Genomic DNA, 12,904 nt, shown 5'->3' on the forward strand with positions numbered 1-12,904 from the left:
GATTGGGTTGAGGAGCCCTTGTGGCACAGGAGGTTAAGCGTTTGGCTGCTAATCATAAAGTCAGTGTTTCAATTCCACCAGCCTCCCTGAGGGAGAAAGATGAGGGTGTCTATTTCCATAAAGATTTACAGTCTCAAAATCTCTAAGGAGCCTTTCTGTTCTGTCCTATGGGGTCTTTTGTGTCAGAATTAATGCACTGACAATGGGTTGTTTGTTTTTTAATTTCAATATAGGGTGAGAATAAGCTTGGAATTTCTGATGCTTCCATTGACCAGGTTTTGCTGTTAATTGTTCTAGGGATGACCCATAACTTTGGGAGATTGAAGCTCTTTTCAACTAAGCCTATTATCACCTTAGGAAGCTGAACATTGAGACCTTGCCACATAGTACACGCAGCTGCCAGCAAAATAAGCTCTTTATTTCTGAAGGAAATGTGGGTGATTCAACTCTCCATGAAGTCTATTCCAATTTATGGCCACCCCTTGAGTGTAGAGTTGAACTGCTCCATAAGGTTTCTGATGCTGTGACCTTTCAAGAGCAGATGAGCATGTCTGTCTTCTGAGGCCCCTCAGATGCACTTGAACCTCCCTTCCATTAGTAGCTGAGCGCTTTGTCACTTGTAACCATTTGCTATTTTCATGACTATCCACAGAGTTCAAAAATAGCATTTCCAAAACCAGAATCTTCATGCTGACGTTCACTGCCTCAAAACTCCTTCTCCAGTTCCTTCTATCACAATGAGATGGTCACCCCACCTTCTTACTCAAGTAAGAAATTGAGGTGCCCTCCTAAATCTGTGTCTTTGTCTTGCTCCCACTCCACATCTAATCAATTACTAAGCCCCCCTAGTTTTACATCATAAGTAGCCCTCATATGAGTTTAGTTGAGGCCACTCTGCTGCTCCCACCAGTGGGGAAAAAAAAACCTGCACCCCAGCGCCCCCCCAAAAGTCATTGTCTTGCCTAAATGACCACATGTTTCTTATGACTCTGCTTTTCCTGCTCAAGTCAGTCTCTCCAGACCGCAGTCAGTGGTGGTGATGTTCAGTGCGTTATAAGCATCTCATTTCTCCCTGTCTCTAATTGGGCCCACAAAGGACTTCACCACCCAATGTCGCCAAGAAACTCTGCTTGTGCACGCTTTCGCCCTCTCTGTTCTTTCCACACTGGATCTTTACCGTGACTTGAAAAAGTGAGTTATTTGCTGCTTTCCCAATAATCCTGTCTCTACCTAAATGCTTTCCTTCCCTCTTTTCAAAGCTCGGTTTCTGTATCACTGACCCGGATAAGCTACTGGCGTACCCCAGACAAAGCTGAGCTCTCTGGTGTTCACTGCCAAAAAGGACGTCCTTCCTAGTGCCCATCACCTTATAAGACTTCACTTGTTAGATTTCTTCCTCAGATATTGGTATAAATAGTGTTCGTTTTATTAATTACTCTATCTCTGAACCTTGCATAATTCCAGGTACATGGCATGTGTTCAATAAATACAATTTTGCATGTGCTGTTCCTTGGCTGTTTACGAGCCTGTTTCTAGGCTCGTAAATCTCAAATTTACTTGTTTTCAGGTAGTTTCCTATGACTTACTCAACCCACCCCCTCTACACCCCCGCCCCCTCTACAACCCCCCCAAATAAAAATTTGTTGCTGTGTATTGTGTGCCATCACTTTATCTAATATATTCTTCCATGATGAATTTTTTCATTTAGCATTTGGAGTTTACAAACTAGCAACTTGTAAGTCCCGTTAGATCCTTGCCCATAGGATTTATATTTAGACATTAATTCCGAATATAACAATCAGTTTTCATAACTGATAAACTAGAATATATGGCAACACTAGGTGCAGATTCCCATAGGACAATTATTTACCAGAGAAGTAGCTGTCCACACTCAACAAAGCATGGCCTCCCAAATATGACTAACCCTCCCACCCGCAACATTCAGGTAGCAGGCCTGGCTACTTGGCACTTACATATGCAACTACTTGTGCAAGTTTACCTACTTGCAAGGGTTCATGATTTCCTTGAAAGAACCAGCTGGATTTTAATTCATCTCTAAATCTAGCATTACCTATCCTGTTGCCCTGGAATGTAGCAGGTGCCTAATAAATGTCCATTAATCATTTGACTGATAACAGGAGAGAAAAAGATTGATATTTCCTGTGGTTTTTAATTTCCATCAAATTTCAGTTTTATGGACACCACTGTGGAAAAGATAGTGTAATTAATTAATTAATTCAAATAATAAATACAAACCAGAGGATAGTTCTTAAAACTATATACTTAACACTGAATGACGTAATATTTAATCCACAGGGCTAGGTCCAGGCATGGCTTCATTTTAGGAAGACAAGATAACATAGCGCAGTAATTTAAAAAAAAACAAAAACTCATTGCCATCAAATCGATGTCACTTTGTAGTCACCCAAGAGTGCAGGGTGGAATTACCTGCTTTAGTTCTGAGACTCTGTTTAAGGGAGTAGACAGCCCCATTTTTCTCCCATGGACTGACTGTGTGGTTTCAAACTGGGGAACTTGCAAATAGTAGCCTAACATATAACCAGTACACCACCAGCTCAGCAATAGAAGCTTACAATTCAGGGGTTTTAACCATTTGCTTATATGGAGAAACTAAAACTTTGAGTTAGATAAATGGAGTAATGTCCAGATCTAGATAGAAGAAATACACTATCCTAGTAAACCAAATTGGTCTTAATAAGAGTCAAAGAACTCAAGTAGTGTTATTATATTAAAACAAAACAAGACCAAAAAATTCATTGACATTGGTTCAATTCTGACTTGTAGGTAAGACAGAATAGCACAGCGCCATAGGGCTTTCAGGGCTATAAATAATAAAGGAGAGAGCCTCACCTTTCTCCTGCAAAACAGTTGGTAGGTTCAAACTTCTGACCTTTTGGTTAGAAGCCCAATGTATAATACACTACATTATGAGAGCTCCTTCTGTGTTATGTTATACATATAAAAGACTGTAATGAGTATTGGGATCATTATTACTCCAATCTGAGCAGTGATAATCTTGCTCAGATTTTTCCACATCCACGACAGCTGATACTGACACTAGATTTTTGTTGTTGTTGTTGTTGTTGCTTTCAAGACTCAATGATTTCATAGTTTGCATCTGCATAATTCACATGACTCCAACACTCATCTGGTGCGTGTACATGTATGGCCCTGATGGCCCTGGAGGGTATACTTCTGGTTGTTAACTGCAAGGTCAGTGGTTCAATCTCCCTAGCCACTCTTATAGTCATAGTGTCCAGAGTGCTGTGTCATTGGAAAAATTGATGATGATGTTAGTGCTCCAGGGGGATGATTGACAGTGTTTTACTTTTTTTTGTTTCTATGGGTGTTTGTTTTCCTGCCTTTTGTTTGTTTGTTGTTTGTTTGTTCAAGTGATGGTTGGTTTGTTGTTGTTGCTGTAATTGGTCTTATGAAAGTTTGACTTTGTCATAATATGACCACCAAGGTAAACCTGAGTTGTCCATATCCCATGGGCATGCAGATGGATTCCGACTCCCACTGAACTCTAGCCCAACCCAAGAACAGATAGTTCGTACATCATGGCCTACTCGATACTCACCCTCAAGAAAGGAACATAAAATATGTTGGTGCTGTAGCAACATGTGGTGAAGAAATAAGATGTAAAAAAAATAGTGTCTGGGATCCTAAAGGCTTGTCTCCAAACAAGCAGCCATCTAAGTGAGGTATCAACTAAGTCCACATGGAAGAAGCACACCGCCAGTCACCAAAGGATTGTAAATCATATCATCCAAAGTAGGAGGAGAGAATAGTATCAGAACCTAAATTGTGAGAATCCAGGTTGTAGAAAGCTATGGATGACAGTAGGAGGCCAAGATACATTTGCAGGATCAAGCTAGGAAATGAAAGTTCCCTCTCTCCGTACCAGATGGATGGGAGGAAACTGGCTAGCAGAGTGCTTTGGAGAGATAACCATAGAAGATCAAAATGACAAACCTGACTTAAAGAGTCCAAACCTTGTCAGTTGATCTCCCCCACCCCTGATGCATGTTAGGCCTGAATTGGTTTCAACATTTTTCTATATTTTTTGTTTGTTTGTTTGTTCATATTGAGGTTTATCTCAGAAGTGTTATGTCATTGGGGTTACCCTCTTGAATACGAAACTCAGTATTGATAAACCAATAGGGACAGCAAGTGGATTAAGGTTTCTGGGGGGTACAGTGATGGTGGTGGTGGTGGTGGTGATGGTGGTGATGGTGGTGGTGGTGGTGGTGGAAGGGGTGTAAAAGGAAGCTAAGGAAGGAAAATAAGAGAGGAAAATAAGGTTTTGAAACTGATTGTGGTGGCAATTGTACAATTGCTTGATGTGATGGAATGATGGAATGATCTATCTGTATTAACTCCCAATAAAATGGTTTTGGAAAAAGAATTATAGTCTTGGGAACCCTATGAGTTTTGATTCAATAGCAGGGGAATATATCAATATACGTAGATAGATAGAGATGTAGATGTAGAGACAACGTGCTAAACATTAAAATGACACAGTCATCCTTTTCTAAACCTTCTTCCTTTGGCAATGCTGGAACCTGTGAATATTTTTTTCCCACCACAAAAAACAATATGATTCAACTGTGACTAGTATTATAGTACATTTAAAAGTAATTGACACTCAGAAATACCGAGACCACTCTCTTTGCACTCACTTCATAAAGTAAATAACCTAATTTACAGCTTCTTATTGCTAATGCCTTCGGTTCTTTAATGCTGACAAAGATAAAAGTAACAGAAGCCTCATATTAATGTAGAGAAGAGGCAAATGTGATATATTTGTACATACATTGAAAACAACAATGTGGTCAAGCAAATGAACATTAGGAAACGATAATATGCTGATCAATATTTAATAAAGAGCGAGCATGTAATAAAAGTTAACTTACATTTCTATCATTCAAACTGCAAATGAAAAAGCAACAGTTTTTTCTTTAATTTTAAAATGAAGACAATGTTTAACAAGAACACTTTAGATTAAAATCTTCAAACATGTAAAAAGATCTGGGTTTTATGGTAACTTCTTTTTCATGGTAACTTTTTTTGGTTTTGTTTTTTCATTTTTGTTTTGGGTTTTTATTTTAAACGTTTACTGTGAGTTAAATGAACTACAGAGCACATCACTTTTCCAAAGCTATGAGTTTGAGATTCAGCATTTTACTTCTTAAAAAATGATGTTTTATAAAACGTTTGTAATGTCCTGGAAAATTATCCTTTCTGCCATTCATTTTATGTCCTTGTGGGTTGTTGATAAGACAGAAGCCTTGATTTAAAGAGAGAAAGAGAACAATTATAAAGCAAAAATAATTGCTGGTCAAATATAATTTCAAACTTTCAACATATAATTTAATAAGTAATTGTTTAAAAACATTCTCTTAAAAGAAATAATCATGTTTGTAAATAATAGCACTCATCTTTGTAAAAACTCAATGCCATTTATACAGTGAGATGAATAGAGATGTCATATCCCTGTTTGCATATAAAATCTATCATATTTTTATAATTTAGGGGGTGCTTTTACTCATTTTCTTAGAAATGAGAAAGCCAAAATATACTAAAAGTTAGTAAAGTAACATATGAATTTTTCTATTCATGTGTATCCTATGAATATTTTTTCTGGAAGTGCCAAATTACTCAAAAATGTGTTTTTGTATGGTCAATATAGTTCATATTTATAATTACTAAAGCAGTACCATATATCTTTTGCCATTAGTATTATTTACATTAATATAGTTAAATGCAAAGTAGAATTTTCACCTATGTAATAGCTTCTAAAGGGTTAAAACTCTAAAAAATGATTTACCTGTGGAATTCTTTTTTTCCTCCTAAAATCAGAAATAATTTTCATTTATCAAGAAGTTGGAAATATATTTTTAGGCTCTCATATGAGAAGCAAGTCAATAAGCTTTTTAAAATTCATATGTACAAGTGTGATTATGAAAATAAACACCACTGTCACTTATTAATATGCTTTTGTCTCAGAAGAAAATGTCTGTATAGATGTTTTCCTTATTGGTTATGCATAAACTAAGAGGAAGAAATATAATTTTCTCTTAGAACTTATAGGTAACTTCCACATTTAAATGTCCTTCACTTAGAAATTAATCTACTTACTTCATTGTTAAAAAATCATAAATATCAAGTGGCAAATAGTACTTTAATTTCAAACAACTTAGAAAACTTGTTTGATAATTCTAGGAGCTATCTTAGAATTTTTAAAAATAAAAGAAATAGAACTTGTCTTTCCAAAACATCAAAGTAGGTGTGGCTATAGAACCTAGTAGTTCTGAAAGGTATAATACAACGAATCCCACAAATAGTAAACTGAGTTGTAGATGCTAGCTTCTGCTCACCTTTCTCTGGGAGCACACCATGGATATTTTAACTGTCCTCTCTCACATCGCACTCTTAGTTCAGATCCTGTAATAGATGACTCGGCCAGATAAGTATCTCTTCTACAAAGAAACTCAATATACTCGCCGTGGAGAATATATGGTCTATTGTCAAAATCCCATTTCAGGCGTAAATTATTATTTTCCATGGCAACAAAAGATAAAGTGCAAGGCTCTAAAAAAAAGAGAGAAAAGTGCATTGATACATCGTATTTCTAACAGGAAGAGTTGTGTTATCTACCCTTGAGGAGCTAAGACAAATAAAACTCCCAGGTGGGGGCCTGGCAAGTAAACTGATTAGGATTAATATTGGAATCGGACAATAATGTTCAAACTACACAGACAACATTCTGTCACATGGCTCTGATCTTGGATTTGGAGGGAAGTTATGTCCTGCCAGTCATTTACTTTTGTGCCATTATGACTTACAAATAAAGATTTTATCCAGAAGTCCTGGCAGTTAATAATAGTCACTGAAATAATGACCTGCCCTTTTTTCTTCTCCTTTTTTTCTTTTCTTTGATAGAGCAATTATATTGTAAAATAGGAAACAGATATAAAAAGGGTAAAAGAGAAGAGGTGTAGGTGAAGAATGCATGTGTGTCTTGCACACTGCGGGAGAAATTGGAGCCTAAGCATCTGAGAACACTGAAGCTGATGGTGGTAGGTACAGATGGTACAGAAGACCTGGAATCGTCCAGTGAGTGGGATGGAGGGAGGCTTCCTTTAAGACTGAGGTTTACCAATGGCTAGACAGACTTGGAGAGGCCATCAGAAAAGGGACTTGGAAACTCCCTCCCCTTCACTAGCTGCCCAATTAACCCATCAACCAGCAGGCATCAGAGATAGCACCCCCAAGGGATCGAGTACCATATGCCTTGTAACCAGAGAAGATGTAAAGATTGGTCAGTCTCGTGACTTTCCAGCCCCCTGGAATCTTTGGGTCATACAAATATCTTTTCAGTAACCTCATGGCAAACCATATGAGGTAGATATCAACATTTTTAGATTTGCTTCTCTAGCTAGCCTGCTGGTGATCTGGGTTGGTTCTCTGGTTGGTTTTAAAATCTAACTTTCATGTGCCAGTACATTTTCTTATCTCTCCCAAAGTACTCCTTAAAAAAAACTAAGCTGAAATGTCTCAGCTGTCCTCACCCCTAAAAGACACCAATGCAGGCCAACTCCTTTAGTGCAGGCAGGGACCAAGGTATATTTTGTAAGAATACTTGTATGGCGTGGTGGGCTATGCAAAGAGCTGCAACCCACAAGGTCAGCAGTTTGAAACCACAGTCACTCCTGGAGGAGCCCATGTAGGGAGGAGCCCTTGTAGGGAGGAGCCCTTGTAGGGAGGAGCTCTTGTTAACATAGTCCTTAAGCACTCACAGGAGCAGTTCCACAGTGTACTGTGAGTTCAGATTGACTGGATGGTTTGGTTTGGCTTTATACCTGTATTAACCAGGGGTCCAAGCACTTCGTTTTCAGAAAGGCATTGGAGTGAGTATAAATGAGGAACCGGAAGCAGAGGTGTTAATCTTTGTCAAACCACTCTCATTTGAAATTAGTTTTTTGTTTCATTTCGCTCCCATGGTGAAAGGTATAATGTCCCTGCGTAGGCTTCAGGAAACTAGTAGAAGCCCAGCTCCCCTCTGTTTCCTTCCCAGTCTGGGCATCCTCAGGTCCAAGGTCCTATTCAGCTCCAGGAGCATCTTGAAGTATTCATGCCCATTATCTAAAAAGTGGGGTAATCTTCATCCAGGGGCTTCGCCTTGGACTGGGAGTAGGTGGGAGTATGCAGTACTTGATTAATGCTTCCAGAGAGTGACTTGGTCTATGGCTTCCACTTCTTGTGGAAATTTACTTCGACTGTGTATCTATCTCTCCAAGATAACACTACATGCACACCTCGAAGCTGTTAAATCCAGATTACCATTGGAGTCTTCCAGCGCAATAATGATGAAGCTACGTCTATTCATGCTGCTACATCTGAAGTTGTAGTAAATGGTGGTGGTACAGTTAAAGCTGACCTCAGTGGCTCCTAGGGCACCATCACACTGCTGTAAAGTGACACTGTCCTCCAGATATGAAGCATGCAGGTTTCTGCCACCCAGATGAGATGCCTATGAAGGGCTAGGCCACCACTATCGCCAGAGCAATGTTCATGAAGAGGCCAGTCTCTCATGGACCACCATCAGAAGCTCTAACTTCTTTTAGACGTACATAGTGTGAACAAGGAAGGCAGGCGGAGTGGTGAGGTGACCTATAGCTGCTTGGGTAGTCTTTGCCCAAACTGGGGTTCCACCATGGCAGCTTCCGATAAGGCAATCCAGCATGTTTAACGGTCCTTGGAAACATGGTCTGAGCCCAGATATCAGGTGCTCCCAGAGTCCAGCACTGGGATTTTGAGAGTTAAACTCCCTGTTTCTTCTTTGTTAGGTTCAAGTCAATCCCTCAATAAACATTTTTACAGAAATGTGAAGATCAGCTGGATTATTAACACTAAACCCAAACTCCTAATGAGGTCACCCTACAGAGTTGAGCGTGTTCTTCTTTCATTAGAACTATTGAGATGAGCTTAAATTGTAAAATTCTAAGCATGGAAGTAGTAGCATGCCCTTTTCCATTGGAAGTACTAGTGTGCCCTTTTCCATACACGGCAAAACAAAACAAAAACTCCTCAATATCCACACATTTATTTGATCTATTCCATGATTAAAAATATTGGTAATAATTTTAGACTATGGTGTGGCTTATGTCTTTATTTGCCTTGTGGGTAATTTAGCACTGAGCACTGGTAGCTACTCTACAATAGGTTAAAAAGGTGGAGAGTTAGGTAAAATATAGAATGTTGATAATATATCTTTTTGTTGTTGTTGTTGATAATATATCAATCATATTCTTGTAATACAAGGGTAAGTCAAAAAGCATTGCTACAAGATCAAAGCAACCTTTATTAAAAAAAAAATCTTACAATGTGAGCTATTATTTCTTCACATTTCATTTAGGTGGGTACACTTCTGAAAGAGGTATTCACACCATGTCAAAATAGTAGTTTTGGTATCCCAGAGGGACTCAAATCATTCCTTTCATTCTTATTTTATTTTAGTTTGGGGAACCAAAGGGGAAAGATCAGGACTATAGGGCGAATGAGGTAAGGCTTTCCAATGAACATGTTATAGGACAGCCCTTGATACTCTCAGAAAATGAGCACATGTGTTTTGGTAATGGGGGTGAAATTCTTCAGTCCAACTTCCCTGGCCTTGAACTTTTTAGGGGCTAGTCTATGCTGTACACTGGGTCTACACTGCACACTTGCGGTCACCATGAGTCAGAGTTGCCTCAGGGGCAATTAACACCAAGCCCCCATACCAGCTGTAATGCAGAGGAGAAGTTGAGTATTCTCAGGAAGAAAATGACACCAGTTCAAGCTAAAACATGTTGTCATAGTACCAATTATGTTGCACGATAATTGTTTATATGTTTACTCACCACACTATGGCTTGTTCATATTGTAACCCATTCCAAAATGGTACCTGGAGTATGATATGATTTGCGCTTTACACATATTTGTAACATTTATGGTTTAGTGAGCAATATCGAAACCAGTGAAAGGGGCTCTGTATGCATTGGACCACAATGCCAGTGGTTCAAACCCACCAACAGCTCCAAAGAAGAAAAAAAGAGGCTACCTGCTCCCATAAAGGCTTATAGCCTCAGAAATCAACTTGATGGCAGTGGATTTGGGGTAATAGAAACCAATAGGTCAACAGGAACACCAATAAAATAATGGAAAAATAGAAAATTAATGTTATATTAACAATCTATCAATTCAAAAGATAGAAAGTAAAGTCAATATAAAATTTTACTTTATTAAGTAGTAGAATATTTGGTAGTACAGTACATACCTAAACACAGCGGTGCTGGAGTCCACTGTCCCTCTAAGCAGTAGGCATTTCGAGATCCTTGTAGGAAATAGTGTTGGAAACATTGGTAGGTTACTGAGGAACCATTTTCATAGGTGTCAGCTGCTGAACTAATAATGACACCATTTTTAATGAGTGGAGGAGATGTGCACATTTCTCGAAATTCTGAAAAGGAGTAATTAGAAAAGCATACAATGAATCGCTACAGCAAGCATCTAACACTTTTATAGTCGCAGAAATAAAATATTTCAGGTAATAGCATTTTTAAGGCTGCTTTCAATTTTTTTTAATCATTTCAAGCATTCCTGAAATCACTTCATACTATGCAACATATTCTTACACTTAGAATCTCACATTGTAAGATTCCCATTTTTAAGGCATCAACGTGAATTTGATTGTTCCCTTTCTGTATAACCACAAATACAAGCATATGAGAGACTCCTGTGAGCCGTGATCTCTGGAGGCACTGACTTCCTTGCCTCTTCTTTCAAAAAGCATGTGTCTGGGGAATAGGCTAGCCTGCCTAGATACTAACAAAGTCCCCTTCCGCTTCCGCTTCCGCTTCCATTTCTTCTGCTCGACCTCAGCCCTCTACGGCTGTGCTCCCAGGAATAGTGATGTTTTCATGAGAGCCTCGTCATAGTTACGAAGCCTCTTGACTTTTCTCATTCCTGAAATTGGCTGCTAAAAATAAAAAGTACATTGGCATAGCCATTGTATTCAAGTGCGCATGCTGACTGGATGCTGACTCGGATCGTGGACCCTGTTAGAGTAGAAGATGATGGTAGCGAATTACTTAAGGTCTTCACACTTTGCTCTAGGAGGTGATGGTCAAGTAGGAGATTGTCAAGAAGCACTGTTGCTTTACCTTTCTTGATGCACACAGGATAGTTCACGTCCCCTCTATCACAATGCACTGATAACTCAGACAGGGTGCTGGATGGAGGTAAGTCATAGCCCTCTTTGCATGCAAAATCTATTAAATCTCCATGTAAGACCTTTCCTTCATATTTCCACTTCATCTCTATGTTATGTCTGTTCATATCATCCACATTGACAGTACATGGCTCTGAAATACAAAATGCTCCATTAAACTCAACTCATCTGACAAATATGCAAGCTATGCATCTAAAATAAATTATGACAGTCATAAAATGATACTTATAATTACTGATAGGTATCATTAGTAAAGCTCCTCACTTGCAAAATGAAAGGTATACTTTATTAATATAAAGGAAATTATTTATTATCTATTGCCTATAAACCAAAACCATTGTCATTCAGTTAATTGTGACTTTTGGCAGCTCATATGTAACATAAGAGCATTTCCCAATGGGATTTCCTTGGCTGTAATCCCTCTGAAAGCAGGTCACCAGGCCTTTCTTCTGTGGTGCTGCTAAGTGGGTGTGAACAATCAACCTTTAGATGAGCAGCCAATTGCAAAGTGCTTGCACCACCCTCAGCCAGATTATATAAAAATGTTAAATCACTTAATTTGAAATATTAAAAGTATAGATAGTGTCTTTTGACCAATTTATTAATCATAATTATAAAATAAAAACACTATCAAATAAAAATCTGGAAATATAATATATACTCCCAGGTAATGTTCTGACCACTTGCTATACAGCAACATACAAAACAATCCCTGCTCTTGTGTATCTGATCTTCTAACCTGCAGAAACACATGCAATGAGGAGTAAATCTAACAAATGTCTTGTGGATTTCATAATGTATTAGAATATGTAGCCTCCACACTAGAACAGATGATAAAAGAGATTGGGAAAGAGACGTCGAAGGGAGGAGCTGGGGGTATGCCTAAATCAGAAGAGACCATTTGTACAGATTGGAAGGGTAGGGAGAGAGCTATGTTGTTTTCTGCGATAAGAGCATTCCTGGCCGAGGAAACAACCAGGGTGAAGGCCCAGAGCTGAGAGCATGGTGGGCATGTCTGCGGAAGGGCAAGGAGGCCAGAGGGACTAGAGAAGAGTGGGGCCAGAGAGGAGCAGTAGGGAGAAGCTAGAGAGGTTTCCTAATGTCTGAAACAATCATTGACAACTAGAAATCACAATATGCTGAACACTGGAGCAATGATGGTAAGATGTAAAACATCTCTCTCCTCTTGCCATGGTAACAAGAAATGATCTTTACTTAAGGTTTCCTTGACTGACTTTTTAACCAAGCCGAAATTTCTTGAAGCAACTTTGCCAGACATAGAATAATAGATTTCTTTAAGCGTTGCTCTTCCTTGTATGCTTGTTCAATTGCTAGCTTTTCAATGACTCTTTCGGTTCGGTTTCCATTCTCAGAGATGGTGATATTTTCATTCAATGCAATACTAATCACATCAACAGAAATATATAAATATAATATATTTATTATTAATATAAAGGTATAAATATATGCTTTTATATTAATAAAAGCACTTTTGAAAAGACATCAACAATAGAAAAAACTACAACAGGAGGAAGATGTATCTGATTTTGAATGTGAGCATCATCCTCAAAATAATTTAAAAGAAGAAACCACTAAAGAACAGGCTGA

At 38.5% G+C, this 12,904-nt stretch overlaps 1 protein-coding gene across 1 annotated transcript in view; it reads right to left on the bottom strand.

Moving 5' to 3' along the window:
• Positions 1-4,885: 4,885 nt before the first annotated feature.
• F13B (coagulation factor XIII B chain) overlaps positions 4,886-12,904 on the bottom strand; it is a 35,762-nt gene continuing 27,743 nt past the window's right edge. Inside the window, exons 6-10 of the mRNA XM_045298173.1 lie at positions 11,229-11,459; positions 10,343-10,525; positions 6,402-6,615; positions 5,852-5,873; positions 4,886-5,311 (exon numbers count right to left, since the gene is read on the bottom strand). Coding sequence (XP_045154108.1) covers positions 5,273-5,311; positions 5,852-5,873; positions 6,402-6,615; positions 10,343-10,525; positions 11,229-11,459 — 689 coding nt within the window. The 3' untranslated portion in view covers positions 4,886-5,272. The remainder of the gene's footprint in view (positions 5,312-5,851; positions 5,874-6,401; positions 6,616-10,342; positions 10,526-11,228; positions 11,460-12,904) is intronic.

Source organism: Echinops telfairi, unplaced genomic scaffold (assembly GCF_000313985.2).
Source record: "Echinops telfairi isolate 266 unplaced genomic scaffold, ASM31398v2 ScPeMD7_7424;HRSCAF=8462, whole genome shotgun sequence".
In the NCBI taxonomy this organism is placed as follows: Eukaryota; Metazoa; Chordata; class Mammalia; order Afrosoricida; family Tenrecidae; genus Echinops; species Echinops telfairi.